The sequence below is a fragment of the Eleutherodactylus coqui genome, chromosome 1 (genome assembly GCF_035609145.1).
Source record: "Eleutherodactylus coqui strain aEleCoq1 chromosome 1, aEleCoq1.hap1, whole genome shotgun sequence".
Taxonomy (NCBI): domain Eukaryota; kingdom Metazoa; phylum Chordata; class Amphibia; order Anura; family Eleutherodactylidae; genus Eleutherodactylus; species Eleutherodactylus coqui.
In genome coordinates this window covers 269,065,848-269,087,983 of record NC_089837.1, presented here as the reverse complement: position 1 = coordinate 269,087,983, position 22,136 = coordinate 269,065,848, and the positions used below count along the sequence as shown (strand labels likewise).

The 22,136-nt window shown below is 42.9% G+C and overlaps 1 protein-coding gene across 1 annotated transcript in view; it reads left to right on the top strand.

The window, feature by feature from the left end:
- The first annotated feature begins 10,746 nt into the window (after window positions 1–10,746).
- Window positions 10,747–22,136, top strand: part of LOC136581831 (mitogen-activated protein kinase 14-like) — a 96,720-nt gene continuing 85,330 nt past the window's right edge. The window contains exons 1-2 of the mRNA XM_066582500.1: window positions 10,747–10,789; window positions 11,603–11,674. Of these exons, the coding sequence (XP_066438597.1) occupies window positions 10,747–10,789; window positions 11,603–11,674 (115 nt within the window). The remainder of the gene's footprint in view (window positions 10,790–11,602; window positions 11,675–22,136) is intronic.

The window sequence follows — 22,136 nt, the reverse complement described above, 5'->3', positions numbered from 1 at the left end:
CTAGTAGTTAATCAGCTGCACATCGTGTTTGGTACCTTCAGATATCTGAGGTTAAGATATGCAGCATGGCAGCCATAATTTTCCCATGGGAGCGCCTCCTGGGGAGATATGGCTGAAATCTTATAATAGGTGTGGGCTATGCATACATTCAACACACCCCTCAGTGATGTTGAAAGGAGGCCGGAGGAGGTGTGGTCTGAGGGGAGACCTTAAAACAGATGGGACCCCTCCCCCATGTATTAGACCTCGGAGATTCACTTCGGCGAAGGGCTGCCCATTGTTCCCATGACTCCGCGCTACCAGAACTTGGACCAATCTCCAGCCTGGTATCTTTCTGGTATTTTATCCCTGATTATTTTTAGTAGTGTGTGTGTGTGTGTGTGTGTGTGTGTGTGTGTGTGTGTGTGTGTGTGTGTGTGCGCGCGCCTGTATACCCTTATACTCCCATGTAATACTTTTTTTGTATATCCCTTGTGTGTGTGTGTATGTATATATTTTTATTTTTTAGAATCTGCAATTTTAGTTGAGCCTTGTCCATTTTAAAACTATCAGTACGCTGAAGAGATTGTGGTAGTAATTCAATCTGGTGTCCAGCTCGCCTCAGAATCAGCTGGTGGTGGCAGCATGTGTGTGAGCGGCATTAGACCGAATCTGAGGAGGGTGATTTGTGCTTTTGGTCTGCATGTGGCAGCCCGTGAAAGCTGGTTACAAATCCACCTGTATTCTGTCGACCCTACACTCACAATCCCATTAGAGCGATTGGACTCTGCCATGACAAATTGGACACAACGGCTTGAGCAATCGGCTCTCCGTGACAGCGATCGTGATCATGGCTTCTCTATCCCTTTAAATGCCATAGCTGGGAGGATATATAGTAAATTTGTGTTTCTTAAGAGACTGTCTCTTAACTCAGGCCATTGTATGGATACCAATGAAGTGATTAATTGTTATTCATACAATGACCTGAGTTTTAGGAGACACGGTCTTGGGCTCCAACAGTTTCCTTTATTACTAAATATCTGAACTTTCTAACCACTTTTATTTTTGTAGGAGAAGGCATTAAATCAGCATGGAAGTGGTCAACAGGCAGGAGGACAGATTTGTTTCATTTAATAATTAGGATAGACCACTTGCCAAGTTCTTTAATTGTACCTATTGTGTCACTATATGTTTGGAGGAACGAGTTTCCTTAAATGTAGAGGATATGCTACTTTTTATAAAATATCCAAACACCCATAGCTGAAGCCCACAATACTAGATGAAATGTGAAGCAAACAAGGAAAAGAATTGTTTGGCATTGTTAGTAGGAGGGATAGAGTGCAGCCCTGTCGGGTACCCCTTCCCATCAGAAATGGTTCTTGGGATGGTCCGTTGAACCTATCTCTAGCCATCAGCTTTAATCGCAGTCCAAATCCCATCCACCTCCTCTAATGGAAGTGTTCAAACAAAGGCTTGACAAATCTGTCCGAGATGATTTTGTGAATCTTGCACTGAGCAGGGGGTTGGACCAGATGACCCTGGAGGTCCCTTTCAACTTTACCATTCTATGACCTTTAGAAAAATCTAGAGAAAATCTCATTTGATTATTTCAATTACTTTTGTAGTGTCTGTATAAAGGGATAAGACTACTTGTATTCTGAATTCTGTGGTGCCCAGCTGAAAGCTCAAAGTGAGCCTTTGTAAATTTATGGCCATTGATTTATTTTGCCTAAAGCCTGTCTGGTCTTCATGGATAATTTCAGAATTAGTCGTAGAATCGTAGAGTTCAAGGGGACCTTCAAGTTCATTGGGTCCAACCCACTGCTCAATGCAGAATTCCCTAAATTATCCCAGTGAGACGTTTTGTCCAGCCTATATATTTTTTTTTTTTAATTCTTTATTTATGAATTTTCCATTTTTCCAAAACAACAAGTTAAATCACTGTTAGGTAATGCAAAGAAAATGACAACCTGCAACCTAACCAGTGGTGCAGAATTCCCCAACTGGATTAAGGCAAAGTGCTAAACATTAAAGCATGTACAATAAACCCCTGGAGGTGGGCCTATTCAGGTACTACCTATGGTATTGCAAATGTGAACTGCTATTATGCTTGGTCCTGGATTTTGCAACCCCTGTAAAGAGGTAAGAGGACCCTCATTAAAGGTCAGTCCCCGACCCATGCCTCCCCACCCTTCTACCTAAACCCAACCCACCCCATGTACCCTCTATATTCCTCTGTTCTCGTGATAGTGACAGAGAACCTCCTAATTTTAAACAGCTGACTGTGGTGTAACATTAGGACTGCGTAAGATGGAATAACAAACCATAGGAAAGGAAGACGAAAGGGGGGAAAAAAGGGGGGGGGGAAATCAAAATCTAAAAAAAGGAATGGAATAGAAGGGAGAAAGAGTACATCGTAAAGCATAGTCTTGCATTTGTCCCAATATTTGGCAGGACCTTGGCGTACTGCAGCGTCCCTTTCTGAACTGTACTAAGGGCGTAATTCTGCTCTTTTAGCGCTCTTATGAGTTATATATGTTACGGAATTCCAAGGAATCCTGGAATTCGATCCAATAAAACCAGGTTTTCTGAAACTTATCTTGTGTACCTTTTACTGAAGCTGTCAAATCCTCCATCTCCATTATCTCTTTAACCATTCTAAACCACATCTTAATTGAGGGAGACACATTCTGCCGCCATAGCTTAGGAATACATGCTCTTGCTGCGTTTACCAGATGGCGTGCCACAGACTTTTTATATGTGGACACAGGTACGTCGTTGAGATGCAGCAGGAACAGCGCGGGTGATTTGGGTAGAATTAAGCTTGTGAATTTGGAGGTGATCCGCCATACTTCAGACCAGAAACTGGCCAACATTGGGCATTTCCAAAATATGTGTAGCATTGTACCTTGTTCTCCTCCACACCTCCAACACTCAGGGGAAACGGAAGGGAACATCACATGTAAGAGAGAGGGCACCCTGTACCAGCGCGTAAGGATCTTGAAACCTGATTCCTGGACTTTGCTCGATATAGATGATTTATGTGTGAATGTATAAATCCTATGTCTCTGCTCTTCTGTGAGTGTGATCGACAGTTCTCTTTCCCAGTTCTGTATGTAAGAGGGGGCTATCGAGTCAGGCTCAGCATTCAATAGGTTATAGATATGTGAAAGCGTATGTCTAGATGGGTCTTTCCCCAGACATAACTGTTCAAATTGAGTCTTTGGGCGGGTGAAACCTCGGGGTTGGGGAAGGGATGTAAGGAAGTGTTGGGGTTGAAGAATTTGCCACGTTGAAAGGGGGGCTGGAACCGTGACATTGGCTAGGGATTCGACTGAGAACCAATTTTCCTCTTGTATAAAATCAATGGCCCTGAATTTTTTTGTTGTCCAGCCACCTGCGGAATCCAACGTTCTCTAATCCCGGTGGAAAGGAGGGGTTTCCCAAAATTGGGAATAGTGGAGAGGGGGCCGGAGAGAAATCCTTTCTCTGAAAGACCCCAAGAGTGGTCTTTATAGTGGGGCCGATTGTGGGGTGATCTTTGATCTCCAGGGGCAAGTCATCTTGTAGCCAGGGTAGCGCTATTAAGGGCACGGATGAGGCTCCCCCCTCCACAGACACCCATTGCTTGGTATCCCCGTGTCTGTGCCAATCCACCGCCCTCTGTAATTTTGAGGCTTGGTGATATGCCTTTATGTCTGGAAGACCCAGACCCCCCTCGCATTTTAGGTCTTACCAATGTGGCCCGAGCTATTCGGGTGGGTTTATCTGCCCAGATAAATTTGTTCATTAGGAAATTCAGGTGTCTAAAAAATGTTGATGGTATATGGACTGGAAGGGCCTGAAAAAGATAAAGCAGTCTTGGTAGAATGTTCATTTTAAAAATTGAACATCTACCAAACCACGAAAATAACCCATTCTTCCAGGCGTTCAGGTCAGATTTAATCTTACCTAATAACCCTGGATAATTAGCTAAGTAAAGATCCTTCGTGTCTGCGGTTAGGTGTATACCCAGATATTTTATGTGTTCTTTGACCCAACGAAATGAGAAGGACTCTTTCAGGTGTGCTACTAATGATTGAGGTAGGGAAATATTTAGTGCAGCCGATTTTTGGTAATTTATTTTGAAGTTGGACAATTGGGCATAGCTTCTAAGTTCGGTTATTAAGTTGGGCAGTGAGACACGTGGCGCTGATAGAAAGAACAATAAATCGTCCGCATACGCCGCCACCTTGTGCACGGCCCCTCCCGTCTGTATCCCCGATATGTTAGGGTTGGCGCGGACATGCCCTAGAAAGGGTTCCAGGCAAAGGACAAAAAGAAGGGGCGAGAGCGGGCAGCCTTGTCTCGTTCCATTTGAAATATCAAATGACGAGGAGATATGACCGTTGGTCCTCACCGAGGCTGATGGAGATGTGTAGAGGCTTGAAACCCATAGCATCATATGTGACCCCAGGCCAATGTGTCGCAGGGTTTCCTGCATAAACTCCCAGTCAAATGCTTTTTTTAGCATCTGTGGAGAGTAGACATAGTGGGAGGGACATTTTTTTAGCTATGTGGATAAGGTTAATAGCTCTAATGGTATTGTCTCTTGCTTCTCTCAGAGGGATAAAGCCTACCTGATGTCTGTGTATTATCTGTTGGAGTAAGGGGGATAATCTGCTAGCTAATATCTTAGTAAATAATTTGAGATCTACATTCAGTAGAGATATTGGACGGTAATTTTGACAAAGGGTTGGGTCTTTTCCTTCTTTTGGTATGACTGTGATGTGAGCTTTCAGTGTGTCCTTTGGGAGGGGATTACCGGATGCCACGGAGTTGTATGCCTGTAGGAAATGTGGGGAAATGATATCGAAAAGGTCTTGTAATATGTGAGGGGGAACCCATCTGGCCCTGGAGCTTTCCCAGTTTGTGAATCTTTTATTGCGAGAGCCAATTCCTCCTGTGTGATCGGCGCTTCTATTGACCTGACTGCCTCTAGGGAGAGACGGCCCACACCCGATTCTTGGATATAGGCCTGTATGGTGGCTCTCCTTAAGGCTCGCCCTTCCTCTGACAAGTTAGGTGACAAGTTATACAGGGATTGGTAATAGTCCCTGAATATTTCTGATATCTCCTGGGGTAGGTGATGAAAAAGACCCGGCGGGGTAGCAATGCGTGGAATATATGATCGAGTCCTTTCCTTCCTCAAGGCTTTAGCAAGTGTGCGACTAGGTTTATTACCATATTCATAATAATGTCTTCTACATTTTGTAAGTACCGCCTTAGCCTGTGACAGGAGAAGAGAACGAACCCGTGTCCTCAGTTGAGCTAGCTCAGCCCCTACTGCACCATCTAGGGTGACCTTGTGTTTTTGTCTCCAGTGTCTGTATTTTCCCCAAGAGGTCTTTTAGTAGCGCATTCCTTTCTTTTTTATTGCGAGAACCTATTTTAATGAGGCAGCCCCGTATAACACACTTATGAGCCTCCCACACAGATAGTGGGTTAGAATCAGGTAGCGCATTATTGATGAAATAATCCTGTAATGCTTTTTGAATCTCTGCCTTTGTGAGGGGGTTCTGGATAAGAGACTCATTAAAGGGGTTGTCCCGCGAAACAAAGTGGGGGGATACACTTCTGTATGGCTATATTAATGCACTTTGTAATGTACATTGTGCATTAATTATGAGCCATACAGAAGTTATCAGAAGTTATTCACTTACCTGTTCCGTTGCTAGCGTCCTCGTCTCCATGGTGCCGTCTAATTTTCAGCGTCTAATCGCCGGATTAGACGCGCTTGCGCAGTCCGGTCTTCTTCTTTTCTGAATGGGGCCGCTCGTGCCGGAGAGCGGCTCCTGGTAGCTCCGCCCCGTCACGTGCCTCCTGATTGGCTGGAATAGTCAATGGACCGCACAGAAGCCCTGCGGTCCACCGAGGGTGAAGATCCCGGCGGCCATCTTCACCAGGTAAGTAAGAAGTCACCGGAGCGCGGGGATTCAGGTAAGCACTGTCCGGTTTTCTTTTTTAACCCCTGCATCGGGTTTGTCTCGCGCCGAACGGGGGGGCTATGAAAAAAAAAAAACGTTTCGGCGCGGGACAACCCCTTTAAGTCTCCAATTCCATGTCCTGTTAGATGTTGAGGGGAATGATAGAGACAAGGTGACCATGGCATGATCTGAGAAAGATATATTGTCGATACTTGCCGCTGAGAGAAGGGGAAAGCTTGAATGTTCGAGCAGGAAATAATCTATCCTAGAATAAGAGTTGTGGGGAGATGAGAAAAAAGTGTAATCTTTGGTGGACGTATGCAAGATTCGCAATACATCAACCAATTGGTGTTCATGTAGTGTGTTCCGAAATCTTCGATGCGTGGAAGCTGGCAAACTACTAGTCCCCTTTGATGAGTCTATTACTGGGTCCAGAGGGATGTTCCAGTCCCCACCTAGCACTAGGGTGCCCTCTCCGAACTCATCCAGCTCCTCCAGGGCCCCCTCAAGGAAGGCAACCTGACCAGAGTTGGGTAAGTAAAGGGAAGCCAACGTGACCAGTGTGCCCGCAAGTTTACCTTTGATGAACAAGTATCTCCCCGCTCCATCCACCCGCGTCTCAAGGTGTTCCCAGTCGATTGAGTTCGCGACCAGGATGGAAACCCCTTTCGTTTTGGAGTCCGGGCATGCACTATGGTAGCCATCTGGGAAACGGGCGCCAGTGAGTCTAGGTATAGAGTCCAGCCGGAAATGAGTCTCTTGTATGAAGGCGACTTGTGCCCTTCTCTGCCATAAGAGACGAAGGAGAGAGGATCTCTTTTCAGGAACGTTCAATCCTTGAGCATTGAGGGAGACAAATACAATGTTATTTTTATGCGATAATCACAAATAAAGAGTACCCAGATAGCGCCTCAGGATCGTCATTCGGCTGTGTGAAACGACGCAATTCTAATCCTCCAAGAGGGGGAGAGCTGCAGAAGTGATTGGGGTCTCTCGTGAGAGAGTGATCCCAAAGAAATACAATAGGAAATGACTATTAGCCATTTCTGTGCTCACCTGATGGCTTGAGAAAGGTGCCTGTGAGCACAGAAACGCGTTGCCCGTTTTTTAACGAAACTTTGGAATAAAAAAGTGTGAGTACTTTATCCTACACGCCTGGAGACCTCTGTTTGGAGAGAAAGGAGACATCACTTCAAGGAGGGGGCTCATGGTCATCATACCCCCTCCTCCCCAGTAAGTGTAACTCCTGTATATCTTTGACGACTACCATTTGTGGAAACGTACAAATTCACTGAGCGCAGAAGAAGTTTTCCTTTTGGCTAATAGTCATTTCCTATTGTATTTTTATGCGATGACATCTCCTTAAATAATATAGGAGAGGGAGAAAGAAAGAGAATAAATAAATAAAATAAGTAAAACAAAGTCAAAGAAGTAATTGGATAACCCTGCCAGGGAAGAACAGATTGGTGATAAGAGAGAGGAGAGGGTAAAAAAGAAAACGGATATAGGATGGTTGTGGAAAATAGGGGTCCGCCTTTAAAGTCTCTACACTAATCTTAAACCCTTACTAAATTTCTATACAAAGAAAAATCTAATGTCTTGGATCCTGTTCCTTCGGAGCCCGCCGGGGGGAAAGACAGGGCTCAAGACTCCCTAAATGGGGTGCTGTGGAACAGCAGGGCGCCTGGAGCGCTTATCACTACTCCTAACGGTTGGCTATATAGTGCCGAATCTAGCCTAAGATCTAGGTGTTGTTTTAACCCGTACTCCGGACTACCACCCCTGAAATGTTGAGGACCCTCTGTCTAAAGCTTCCCTGTTTGGTGCCTCATATCACAATTGATAGAGATGCCTCACATGGTAACTGTGGGTATCCAATTAATAGATATGGAGAACAGCATGCAGAGTTCGCTTGCTCCCCTTCAGCCCCCAAGGCAGATGTGTGAGTCTTGTGTGCTGTATGAAATAGTGAGGCGTTTACAGTCCCACTTCAACCTGCTCATTTTCCGTTCTTTTCTGTCCTCATTTTCAAATAAGCTTTTATGAGTCAACCTTGCATTGATGCCGAGGTGAAAGCAGGGCTGATTCTTTCAGGGGTTCCCCTTGAAGGATGTCTGGCAGAGCGAAGGTAGTTGACCTCCACTTGATTATTGGCAAGTGGGAAGACTTGCGATACAGTCCAATCAGGTATTGGGACGGCTTCCACTCCCAAGAAATGAAAGGCTCCTTCTAGATCGTCCAGCCTATATTTGAAGGAGAACTTGCCACCTCCTGTGGCAACCAGTTCCACTCATTGTCAAATAGTTTTTTTTTTCCTTATATCTAATCTGTATCTCCTGCCTTTCCATTTCATCTCATTTGCTTCTAGTTTGTCTTTCTGCAAATTAGAATAGGGCTGATCCTTCTGGACAGTGACAGATCTTCAGATATTTCTAGACCATTATTAGATCTCCTCTTCGCGTTCTTCTTTTGAAAGCTAAACATTCCCAGACTCTTTAACCGTTCCTCATAAAAGATGGTTTGCAGACCACTCGCCATCCTGGTAGCTCTTCTCTGAACTTGCTCCAGTTTGTCTTTTTTTTTTCCTTTTAATTGGAGTACCCAAAACTGAACACAGTATTCCAGATGAGGCCTGTCCAAGGAAGAGTAGAGGGGGATAATTGCCTCATGCAATCTGGACTCTGCTTCTCTTAGTACATTCCAGAATTGTGTTTGCTTTTTTTTTTTACTACTGCATCACACAGTTTTTCTTGCCCAGATGTAGGACTTTGCATTTTATCCTTTTGTGTTTACAGGTTTTGCGTAACCTGTTCGCTAGGACCTTGGATAATGAATTTTACATACACTGGTAGCAACTAATTTGATGTATATGACTCTCTATCACAGCCTCCCTCATAGTGTGGGGTTGCTGTCCTGTCTCAACAGTGTCTATAAAGACAGAAGACATGGAAGAAGTACCTCTTTGTATTATATGGAGAATACACCCAGGAGTCCATCTATGCCAGAAACATTCTCTTTAGGGACTGATTATAAATCTTTCTTTAACTTTGCTCTAGAGAAACCCATCACATTATACAAAACATGGAATTTTTTCTTATAGGCATGGGGTAGGAATTTGAGAAATGTAGTTTTTCAATTCATTGTTCTGACTAGGGAATTTAGAGGTAACAATTTTTTTAGGACTTGTAAACTGTCTGCACTATTCATCATTTCCCTATTAATCATTATTTCCCTTCTGTGTGTCATGAGCTGGACAATGAGAGGGACTGTCTTGGGCATTAAAAAATGTTAGCTAGTAAATAGTCAGCTCTTACGAAATATTTTGTTTCATGAAGAATCTCCTATTGTCTGCTATTGTAAACAGCATTTTTTTTGTTAATAAACTACATTTCCTGAATCCTTTACCAATGAAAAAATCTGTATGAATTGCAATAATATATACACAGTTAATACTATGAAGTAGTCGTCATAGCAGGTGGAACCTTCCTCCACCAGCCCCTGTTGGCGAGCTAAAGTCTACACAGATTGCTATATTTAAAATTTATTTGGGCAAAAGACAGAAAGTAAAACCTTTTTGGCTACTCAATAAGAAGGCTGGCGGGCTATGACGGACGTGCAAACATATTACCAGGTGACTCATCGTTGTCTATTCCCCTTGTGGACTTGTCAGCACGCTTATAGTAAATGGAATGAGATGGAAAAGCTCTGGCCTCGGCACATCCTAACTCCCTTTTGTGGTCCAATTTCTCCCCTTCTGTATTTGCCCTCCTTGACTTAATGTAGTTTAAGAGATATGGCTATTGTGTAGGAAACAATTGGCTTCAGCCTCAAGTCAATCCTCTATGAAATCCTTCCTATATCATCCATGTATTCCAGATAGTATGTTTGTTGCCATGGTCCACCCTTGGATTTAATCAGGTCTTGCTTTTCCAACATAGTGGGTAGGTAGATATTGGAACTCCATTCATTTATTTGAATGTCTGAAGAGTACTTTTGGTCTAGCTTAGCTGGAAAGATACCATTATTTAGAATTAAGGCATTTCTTTATTTGGCTTCACAAAGGTATCACTTCTTACTGAATTTGAAAAACTGTTGGCTGGGAAACCTCTACTAAGGATCTGTTGTCAGATGTGTGGTGTATATAATATATTACACATTCTATGGACCGACCTATACAACATCCATGCATGACTCAATGGACATAAAAAGAAAAAAATGGAAGGGCACTAGAGAAGCAGCCACTGAAATGGTATAGTAGCACAAAAAATATGTCGACCATTGATCGTGCAGTGAACAGTTGAAGGGAGGGAGAAAAACAACTTTCACACCCCTGACAACCCCCAAACCATCAAGGCCAAGTGAAGTTGATGAAGTGGTTGTCATGCATACGAACTGCTGCTTCGTATAACTGGTAGGCTCTGGGGGTGCAGTTCTCTTGATTGCAGGGGGGTCCCAGCAGGTGGTATATAGTAATTGTGGAATAATGCCTTTTAAAAAGCCGTCCAAACACTGCTTGGACATAAAATGAATTTGCTCATTACTGTCAGTTAAGGTATGTACATGGAAGCTGCACTACTTTTCACTTGTTTTTAGCATGTGTAATTGAAAATTGTTAGCAGCTGTTTTGTTTAATTATAAATGCTGTCTTTTTCTCTGTGCAATAGCAAGTGCAGATTTACTAATGTATTTGTGCCTAGACTGTCTAGAAATTTGTCAAACTTTGGTGCATTTCTGGCACATAATAGTTAATCCCATTTTAAACACTTTTATTTTAACTGTAGTAAATGCACCAAAAAGAATAATGCGCTTTCCTGTACTTGAGCTGGTGTGGCTCATCAGAAGGGGTAAGTGGGAATGTTGATGAAAAAGTTTTGTGAAGGCTAAGTCAAATAATGGGTAGTATAAAGTTAGGAAAAAATGTGCTAACTTTATTAGCCATTCAGCATTAGGCAATGAAAAATTTTGGTTGTCTGGTTGAAGTTTGCACTGGCTAACTGTTAAACAGTATTAGTAAATCTGCCCAATGTTTTCAGAGAGAAAAAGCTAAAATATGTTGCACAGATTGCAGGCATCTTTCTAGGCCTGTAAATATGCATAGCTTTATGATATTGGTAATGTGTATAACTTAGATATTTCCTTTAAGAGGTTGTCAGAGTTACTTTTCTCTTACTCCTTTTTTTTTTTTATTTTTTTTTTAATACTTCATATATGTGCATGCCCCTCGCCCTGCTCCCTCCAAATGCTGATTTGGCAGGTTACTCCATACACACAGTAACAGAGGGACCTGCCAATCAACATTTGGAGGTTGGTGGGAGGAGTATGAATATACATGAATTTCATTGAACTCCAGTCCAGCTCTGCAAAGTTTCAAAAGTAAGATTTGGAAAACTACTAATCCGATTGATAAAAGTGACAAAACACTGAAATCTGTATGAATGTCACAATACCATGCTGCCTGCAGCCAGCACAGTTTAGGGGACCTGATAGGTTCCCTGTTAAAGGGATTGTCTCATTTTCCAGCAGCTCTGGCGTGATGTCAACATGAACATATGGATGAGGCAACCCCTTTACATAGTAAATATTGTCATTTTTTTTTTCTTCATACATTCTCTAAGTGCAAAGTCATGTTTTATGCATCTGTATGTTTTCTCTTTCAGTGGATATATGGTCTGTGGGCTGTATAATGGCTGAGCTCCTGACAGGTCGAACCCTTTTTCCAGGCACAGATCGTATCCTTTGAATAACTGAAAATATTACAATCCTCTTTCTAGTGCCCTCTACTCCAACCTGGGTTGTCAATGGTCTGTAAATTCAAGGACCGTCCGTAAAAATAAGGCATTTTTCCACAGTTTGTTAAAAGAGAAAATTATCTGTGTTCGTGATTTATTTTTAAGCTAGAGAAGCTTTGTGTAGGTTATCCTACAATTACTATCATTTTACTGGTAATTATAAATTCTACTGCAGTCTTCATAGCACTATCCTGAAGTATAGACTTATTACTTCAAGTGGGCTCACACGAGCATGTGGTAAAACGCTGCGTACATAACGCAGCGCTTTACCGCTATTTTGGTCAGCGTATTGTCTCGTATATGGCAACAATTTTTCAATGCGCATGACCACGTATCTCACGCACGCTTCCATGCGCAGTCTTCCTTACTCCATTTTTTTTCCATTTCCCGCTTTGTTGCTTAGCGATGTTCCATATAAATGCCGCACATATGCATTGTAATTGTAAGTACAGTTTTTAGTCTACACCCATAGAAAATAATGGGGTTGTATAGCGCGTAATACACGGTAAAATAGAACATGCTGTGTTTTTTGTTGTGTATAATACGTGAGTAAAAGAACAACACTAGTGTCTATAACAGCGAAATTTAATATTTTTGAATTGCCGTGATATACTGCATATTGCGTTTTTTGTTTTTTTTCTTAGCCATCAAAAGGTATATCTACAAAATTACTTGATTTCTCTTACTAACAAAATACATGATGCTATAGCGAGCTTTCGGATCTCACAGGGTTCTTCCTCAGGCAATAATGGAACAAATCTAAAAATGTATTTAATAAATACACATGATCACATGGGAGGCCAGGAACATGATGAACTTAAAGGGGTTTTTCCAGTTAAGTACCATCTGACCTATCCTAAGGATAGGTCATCAATAGTTGATCGGCCGGCGCTTGCTGCTCGGGACCCTGACCAATCAGCACTGCGGGCGCATGCGGTCAGCGCTGCAGTAACATAGAGGTCGGAGCGGAAGCCTCCACGCCAACCTCTGTGTAGTGGCCGGCGCTTGTAACTGCAGGCATGGCTCTCATTGAAATCAATGTGAGCTCCGACCGCTGTGTTATTGCAGCGCTGACAGCATGTGCCCGCACAGCTGATTGGTCAGGGTCCCGAGCAACGGACCCCGGACGATCAACTATCGATGACCTACCCTGATAGGTCAGCAATAGTATTTTACTGGAAAACCCCTTTAATTTGCACTACATAAATACCTGAAACAGAGGGTAACTTCTTGGTGCTCTCCTTGGGGAGAGACTACGCCATCCCCCAACCCACTCACTTACCAGGTGTCTCCACACACCCCTGGGTGCGCTCCTTAAGGACACCCCTCTTGACCTCCTTCAGACCTTTCATATTCTCCAATGATGCAAGAACCCCGCTCCAAGGTTCATTCCATTCTTGAGGGTATCAAAAATGGCCATAAATTTATACTCCCAAATTCTTTTGGGACACCTGCAACTTGAAGTTGCCCTTCCGTTTATATATTCTCATCTGTTCCATGTTGTGTCTGTGACCACACAAATGTTTTGCCACAGGTAATTGTCTTTCCCTTTCTAATTATGTGGCGATGAGATTTGTTCCATTATTGCCTGAGCAAAGACCCTGTGACGTCCGAAAGCTCGCTATAACATCATGTATTTTTGTTAGCCATTAAAAGGTATCATATCTTCAAGATTACGTGATTTCTCTTACTGAGAACAATCACATTTTGCTCTACTGGCTAACACTGTACCAAACCATTTTTTTCGTTACACCACATATAATACTTTGTGTAAGTCGTGTGCGTAAAACGCAATTCAAATACGCTCTTTTGTGCCTGGCCTTAATCTTTATGGTTCAGTTTAGTTTTCTAATGTGTTCTTTAAAAAAAAAAAAAAAACAGAAGCCACTTTTTTTTTCTATCTTCCAGAAAAAAGTTTGCAACCCTGCATCCACCTGATCAATTTTGTATTAGAACAGTATAATACTTGTATTATTACTGAATAATTAAAAATTGAATGAAGTAGGAGTATTATGTAGTAGTCAAATTATCCCCTTAACGACCGGGCCATAGTGTTTTTACGTCCTGGCCAAGTGGGCTTTATTCTCTCAGGACGTAAAAACATGCTTCCTGCAGAGACTAAAGCCACGTGGGCTCTGGACGTGACAGCTCCATGCTGTCGGTGCCCGCAGGTAGCCGACAGCATGGAGCTGTCATCCCGGGCTGCGCCCCCCCCCCCCCTCCTGGCATTGCGATGCCGATCGCAAAAAAGTAAATAAAGCAGTGAAAGAAGATAGATATTCAGCTGCCCTGATGGATCGGATCCATCAGAGCAGCTGAAAATTCTTACCTGGCTTGTCGGCGGTGTCCCCCGAAGATCTGGTCCTCCCGGACCCGCCGGCGGCCTTCTGCGCATGCACGCCAGACGATTACGTCAGGTGCATGCGCAGAAGCCCGGGAGCCCCCGGCAAATTCAAAACCTCCTGGCTCCCGGCTTCCCGGTAGCCGGGAACCAAGAGGTGTTACCGGGGACCGCGGTGAGGGGATAGCGGCGATCGCGAAAAAGTTTAAAAAGTAAAAAAAAGTGCTAGTTTCACCTCCCCTCATGGATCGGATCCATGACGGGAGGTGAAAATACTCACCTATGTCCTCCCCGATGGTCCGGGACCCGAAGTCCCCCTCTGCGCGTGCACAGAGGGGCTCGAGCCCCGGGAAATTCAAAATCCTTTTGCTCCTGGCTGCCATGTGTAGCCAAGAGCAGAGGGACGTCACCAGGGACATGATCACTGTCATCCAATGGATGACAGTGATCATGTAAAGTTAAAAAAAAGTAAAAAAAGTTAAAGTTTTAAAAAGTTTAAAAAAAGTTTAAAAAGTGTACGTTTCGTCTTCCCTCACGGATCATATCCGTGAGGGAGGATGAAAGTACACACATAAGGCCCCCAGATTTATCCGCGGACCTTACCCCAGCTTCTGCGCACACGTCCGTCGCCAAAATGGCGGACACATGCGCAAAAGCTGTGGATTGCCAGGATAATTGAAAATCTCCCTGCTCCTGGCTACAAAACTGAGCCAAGAGCCTGGAGATTTCACGGGGGGCCGCGGTGAGCGGTTCCTGGTCACGTGTTCGCCGTTATACAATGGATAATGGCGATCACGTAAAAGTTTAAAAATAAAAATTGAAGTTTCATCTCCCCTCACCGATGCGATCGGTGAGAGGAGATGAAACTTTTTACCGGAGGCCTCCGTATTTGCACCCCGACGCGTTCCTCATCCGTGAACTTACCCGGATTCTGCACATGCGACCGCCGGCAAAACACCAGACACATGCGCAAGAGTCGGGGAGCCCAGGAAACGTAAAATCTCCTTACTCCCAGCGACCAACGGTCGCCGAGAGACTGGAGCAGTGACCGGTGGCCTCATTGAGCGGTCCCCGGTCACGTGATAAAAAGGTAGCGATCTACCTTTGGCTGGTCTCACATGACCGGATAGGAAATACGGATTCCGCTTGCATACGGATCAATCGCATTGGATTACACAATTCCGCTCACATTAGCTGGTCGGAATTGCGTAATCCACTCGCAGAAAAGAGAACACAGCAGATTCTATTTTACCGCGGATATCCGCAACATAGAGCCCATTGTGCTCCGTGGTCGCGGATATACCCGCAGCCCATACGCAACTACGTTGTATACGGGCTGCGGGTACCCGTGTCATCGCTAAGCGACGGTGCGGGTAATACAAACAAAAAAAAGGTACTCCGCATGACCGCCTGTGTAAGTACGCAGTCATGCGCAGTACATTACGTGGCCGTACGCAGGGTCACAGCCGGGCTCACAGCTGGGATCCGCTGCGGGCCTCCTCAAGCAGATTCCGCCTACGGCTGCGTGATCCCGGCGCTATTCAGACCGCTACCTGTGATACGTATTTTACAAGAAGCCCCAGGAACACTCGCCTTCCTGCAGTTCCAGGAGCAGCTTGTTGAGCGCCTCATCAAGCTTACGGAGACTCATGGAACGCCACTTTTTACACCCCATACCCGCTACTGAGGTCAAGACATGACCCCCAAAAAGCATGAGAGGAGGGGAATACCGGTTTTATTGCCCCATAGGCCCATTCCAACCAGCCTCTGTAATTACCCCTGTCTTCGTAAATACCACACAGTTCACATTATTACTTTTATCTAAGATTTGCGAACACCAAAAAGGGCGCGGAGTGTGTGGGGGAGGGGGGGGGGGATTTTTAGGGAGTCAATTTTTATTCCGTACAAATAAGCAATGGGGCCTGGTATTAATTCAGTTGTGCCCTGAAATCCAACGGGTGGTCCCTCCTTTATAGGCCTTGCCATGGGTCCTGTAAGTAAATTAGGGTCACAATGGGTATGTTTCTGAACACGGGACAAACGGGGATATCCATTTTGCGGTGAATGTCTTCATTCCTATATACACTGTACAAAAAAACTGTTTTTAAATTTAAAAAATTGCACAAAAAAATGGAAATCTTAACTTTTTCCTTCTGCTTTGCTTAGATTAATTCAAATACTGTGGGGTCAAAACACGCAGTACACCCCTAGATGAATTTGTTAAGGGGTCTAGTTTTCAAAATGGGGTCATTTGTGGGGGTTCTTTATAGTTTTGGCCACTCAATGGCTCAATAAGTGGGCAATGGGGCCTGGAATTTATTCAGTTGTACCCTGAAATCCAACGGGTTTTCCTTTCATTGTAGGCCTAGCCATGTGTCCTGTAAGTCTATTAGGGCCACAATGGGTATGTTTCTGAACACGGGACAAACAGGGGTATCCGTTTTGGGGTGAAAGTCGTCATTTATATGTGTGCTGTACAAAAAACCCTGTTTTTAAATTGACGCAATAGCCCAAAAAATGAAAATCGTAATTTTTTCTTACTGCTTTGCTTAGATCTATTCAAAAATTGTAGGGTTAAAATACACAGTACACCCCTAGATAAATTCGTTAAGGGGTCTAGTTTTCAAAATGGGGTAATTTTGTGGGGGTTCTCTATGGTTTTGGGCGCTCAAGAACTCTACAAGTGGGCAATGGGGCCTAAAAAGACTTCAAGCAAAATCTATGTTCTGAAAGCCACTGATTACTCCTTTCATTTTGGGCTCCGTTGTGCATGCGGACATAAGATTAGGGCCACAATGGGTATATTTCTGAAAACGGGTATCCATTTTGGGGTGCAAGTCTTCCTTCATATGTGTGCTGTGCAAAAAAAGCTGTTTTTAAAATGACAGAATTGCCAAAAAACGAAAATCCAAATTTTTTCCTTTTGCTTTGATTGAATTTATTCAAAAACTGTGGGGTCAAAATACACAGTACACCACTAGATAAATTCGTTAAGGAGTCTAGTTTTCAAAATGGGGTCATTTGTGGGGGTTCTATATGGTTTTGGGCGCTTAAGAACTCTACAAGTGGGCAATGGGGCCTAAAAGGACTTCAAGCAAAATCTATGTTCTGAAAGCCACTGACTACTCCTTTCATTTTTGGCCCTGTTGTGCATCCAGACATAAGATTAGGGCCACAATGGGTATGTCTCTGAACACGGGACAAACGGGTATCCATTTTTGGGTGCAAGTCTTCATTCATATGTGTGCTGTACAAAAAAAGCTGTTTTTAAAATGACAGAATTGCCAAAAAAATGAAAATCACAATTTTTTCCTTTCGCTTGGCTTAAATTCATTCAAAAACTGTGGGGTCAAAATATGCAGTACACCCCTAGATAAATTCCTTAAGGGGTCTAGTTTTCAAAATGGGGTCATTTGTGGGGGTTTTCTATGGTTTTGGGCGCTCAAGAACTCTACATGTGTGCTATGGGGTCTAAAAGGACATCAAGCAAAATTTCTGTTCTGAAAGACACTGACTACTCCTTTCGTTTTGGGCCCAATTGTGGACTCAGATATAATATTAGGGCCACAATGGGTATATTTCTGAACACGGGAGAAACAGGGGTATCCATTTTGGGGTGTAAATCCTCATTTTCATGTAAACTATAGGAAAAAATATGTCTTTAAAATGATAGAATTGCAAAAATATGAAATTTTACTTTTTCTCCTCTAAATTGAATTAATTCTTGAAAAAAAACGGTGGGGTCAAAATACTCATGACACCCCTCAGTGAATACACTAAGGGGTGTAGTTTTTAAAATGGGGTCATTTGTTGGGGTATCTGTTATTCTGACACTCATGAGCCTTTCCAATCTTGGCTTGGTGTAGGAAAACAAAGTGTTCCCCAAAATGCTGAAAAGTAATGTTAAATTTGTACGTCTCCTAAATGGTTAAAAAAAACGAAAGATTTTCCAATGTGCGCCCAAAATAAAGTAAACGGGTGGAAATATAAATCTTAGCAAAAATCTCTATATTATGTTTGCACATGTTTAAGATATTGCAGTTGGAAATGTGAAAAAATGACGATTTTTTTCAAAATTTTCCCAATTTTGGCGCTTTTAATAAATAAACACAAATTCTATCGGTCTATTTTTTCCGCCTAAATGAAGTACAACATGTGGCGAAAAAAGTGTCAGAATCGCTTGGATATGCAAAACCTTTCTGGTGTTTTTCCATGTTAAAGTGACACATGTCAGATTTGCAAAATTTGGCCTGGTCATTAAGGCGCAAACAGGCTTGGTCACTAAGGGGTTATGGAACCTTTTTGTTATAAACTAAAACAATGGAGCATTTTGCATAAGTTGGATAGTGTTTTGTAAAAAGTCTTTTTTTTTTTTTTTGTCAACTGATATCAGTGACCAAGCATGCCAAAGCATAGAGTTCAAACTGTAAAAAGAAATGTTCGACTTTGAGAGAGTTCAGATAATTGGTATGTTGAAAGTGCGGCCATCATATCATGAAATCTGAAGGACTAGCCCTAGTGCAATGTCCGTACAAAGAGTAGTTACTCAGTGGACACATGAAAGCTCCAGTACTTGCAGACATGGCATACGTCCACGCAGAAGGACAGTGCCACTTGAAGATTGCCAAATCGTGCGGATGGCAGTTCCTGACAGTCAGGCAACTGCACCACAAAAACGAGCAGTGGTTAGAGTCAGGGTCACCCCAAAAACAATTTTAAACAAATTGCTTGAAGTTCTTGGACCCCATGCAGTGTGTTCCTTAATCCGATTTCACTAGCAGCAACTACTGACCTTGTGTACTGTTAGACACGACTGGACACACAAATGGAGTACAGTTGTGTATAGTGACAAGTTGCAAAGTGATAAATCGTCAATGTATCCATGAGCGTTTTGTATCAAGGGCGCCACATAGGTCGAACCCCTGGAGTCTTGATTTTGGGAGCAATCTAGTTAAGAAATAGGACTAGTTGGTGCTTGTAGAAGGTACAATGACTGCCTGCCATTTTGTAGACAGAGTGGTATACCCTGTTTTCATATCTTCATGACCATCATCCAAAATGGTATCTTCCCACAGGATAATGCCTGTGCACATACCATGGCCATCGCAAGACACTTTTTGCAAGGTGTCACAAGCACAGATTGGCCTGCGCAATCCCGATTTATCCCCAATAGAGCATGTCTGGGACACCGTAGGTACACATCACATTACATGGCCTCCCACCACAAGCTACAAATGACTACACAAGTCATGCACGCATGGAGAGACATACACCAACAAGATATCTGACAATTTATTGATTAAATGCCTGCAAGGAATGTATAAACGCTCGTGGAGGCACATTTTCTTTTTTTACTGAAGTGATACCTTTTTAATACAATTATCCCTTAATTTCATGACCTTTATAATCTTTATTTGTATAGCGCCAACACATTCCGCAGCGCTTACATAGACAGGGGAAATGCAGAAAAACAAAAGTACACAAATTACAGAACCACGGTTGCATGTAGTAATCCGTTGACGGGAATAATAGGAGTGAGGGTCCTGCTCCAATAAGCTTACATATTACAAGTAATGGGGTGATACAGAAGGTAAAGGGGCTGGAGATGTGCACGGTATGGCGAGGTAGAGTGTGAGGGATGCTATACACATAGACAATGGTCAGATATTTAGCCGTGTGACGGCAGAAACGGTATGACTGCAGGGGCAGTTGATGGTGGCTGGCAAGGATTGCAGTCAGTAGGTCAGGGAGCATGTTATCAGGCGGCGTACAGAGGGGTTTGTTTAGGGAATACGGTATGCCTCCCTGAAGAGATGCGTTTTTAGAGCACGCCTGAAGTTCTGAGAGTTCTGGATTCCACAAGTATTTTTTGGTAGTGCGTTCCAGAGGACCGGTGCTGCTCTGGAGAAGTCTTGGAGGCGGGAATGAGAAGTTCGAATCAGAGGGACGTGCAGTCTAGTTTCATTAGCGGAGCGGAGAGCCCGGCCTGGATGATGGATTGAGATGAGGGAGGCAATATTGGGGGGCGCTACACTGTGGAGGGCTTTGTGGATGAAGGTAGTGAGTTTAAATTGAATTCTGTATTTAATGGGCAGCCAGTGCAGTGACCGGCACAGGGCAGAGGCATCCGAGTAGCGGCTGGACAGGAAGATGAGCCTGGCTGCCGCATTCAGGATGGATTGGAAAGGGTTTATACATGCATAAGTGTAATACACATAGAACATATTACTACCGAAATCATAATTATCTTTCAGAAACCATAATCTCCCCCATCCCCCTAAAAAATAAGCACATCGAAAAAAGAAAAACCTAACTTCACTTTCTCACCTGTCTCCCTTACCTCCTTCACATCCCATAAGCTTTTATCCCAGATCATATGTATTAAATCTGCACCATCCATGTAACATTTCAGACAGTCTGTTTATTTTAAATTCCATGTTAAATAACTTTTTAAAGTACGATAAATTGTGTGCACTAAATAAAATTGCAACACTATAGCCATTTATTTTCTCTAATATGGTCCTAAATCTTTTTCCCATTTTTCTTTAACCTTTTATTGGGATTTGCTTTAAATAGTAAGAAATCATCTGTCTATATAAATATTACACCCTTCGTAGCTCCAGAACATCCAAGAAAAATCCGTAAGCACAGATACTGACGGGGCCTGAGCAGCAAGCGCATGTTACAACTGAAGAAACTGGAAAAAATAACTATAGGGAATATCATAAAACATTGCATTGTTTAAAAAAAGACCCTCAGAATGTATCTGTTCCAAAACGATTACCCCTTTTTTCTCCCTTGGTGAAAATCCCTCCAACTTAAATGGACAATTTAGGGTTCCTCCAGAGGAGGTTGTATATAGTAAATCCATCTAGTTGGCAAATCTGCTTAAATTTATTCCATAAATTAATTAACATAGTCAGATATAATGCCTTTTTCCCTCCTTTCACCCCTCTTTCACATACCGTTATAGGGGAACTACAACTTGCTAATTTAGAAACCAATCTGCCCTTCAACCTAAACACCACCTTCTCCCCATTGCTTCAACAGTTGCAATTCAGACACCAGAAAATCTATATCCAAGCATTTTGAATTGCCAACCTTCCAGACCGTTTTTATCCCTTGAAGGGTCTTAAATTTAATTCTAGCTGATTTCTTATTCAATAATAAACTCCTAAGTATCGTATGGAGTAAAAAAAAATATTGTGATGGAATCCAAACTCTAGAATTTTGAAGCATATGAAGGAATTGTGGCGTAAAAACCATTTTGATGAGATTTTGCCTGCTAATTATTGACAATGGGAGACTAGTCCGGACCTTGACCTTATTCTCAGGCTTTCGTACCATTGGAAGCAAATTGGCAGAAATATAGTCTTAAGGCTTAGACTATACCACGACTCCCATATATTTGAATACCTTCACTTTGTAATTACGTATGTTCCAATGACTTGGCAAAGAATCTAAAAGAAGAATTACAGATTTTCCCCAGCTTATAGTGATCAAAAATGGACATAATAGGACTCCTTTATCTACTTGCACCCCCCATGTAACAGATCATTTGCATATAGCGAGATATGTTCCTCATTTTCTCCATACTGCAATCCAACTATATCAGCTGATTGCCTTATCAAACCAGACACGGGCTCGATTGCCAAGGCAAAGAGAAGAGGTGATGGGACACCCCTGCTTTGTTCCCCTCTTGAAGACCACCCTTCCCAAAATACGACCATTTACCTTCATCCTTGCCTCTGGCATTGAATAGAGTAGGTTAACCTATGCCACAAGTTTCTCACCAAAACACATTCTATGATAAACGGCGCACAAATAGTTCCACTTTACATTGTCAAAAGCTTTAGCAGCGTCTAGTAAAACAGCCCTGCTCCCAAAAATTCTATCTGCCTGAAGATTCTGATATAGCCTCCTTAAATTAATAGCAGTTGATTTGTTTGGCATAAAGCCGGACTAATTCTCATATCAGTTTAGAAATTAAGACAATCATAGCATCTCTCATCTAATTGGTAGAAGCATGCCTTCATGTAATTCATTAAACACCATCAAAAA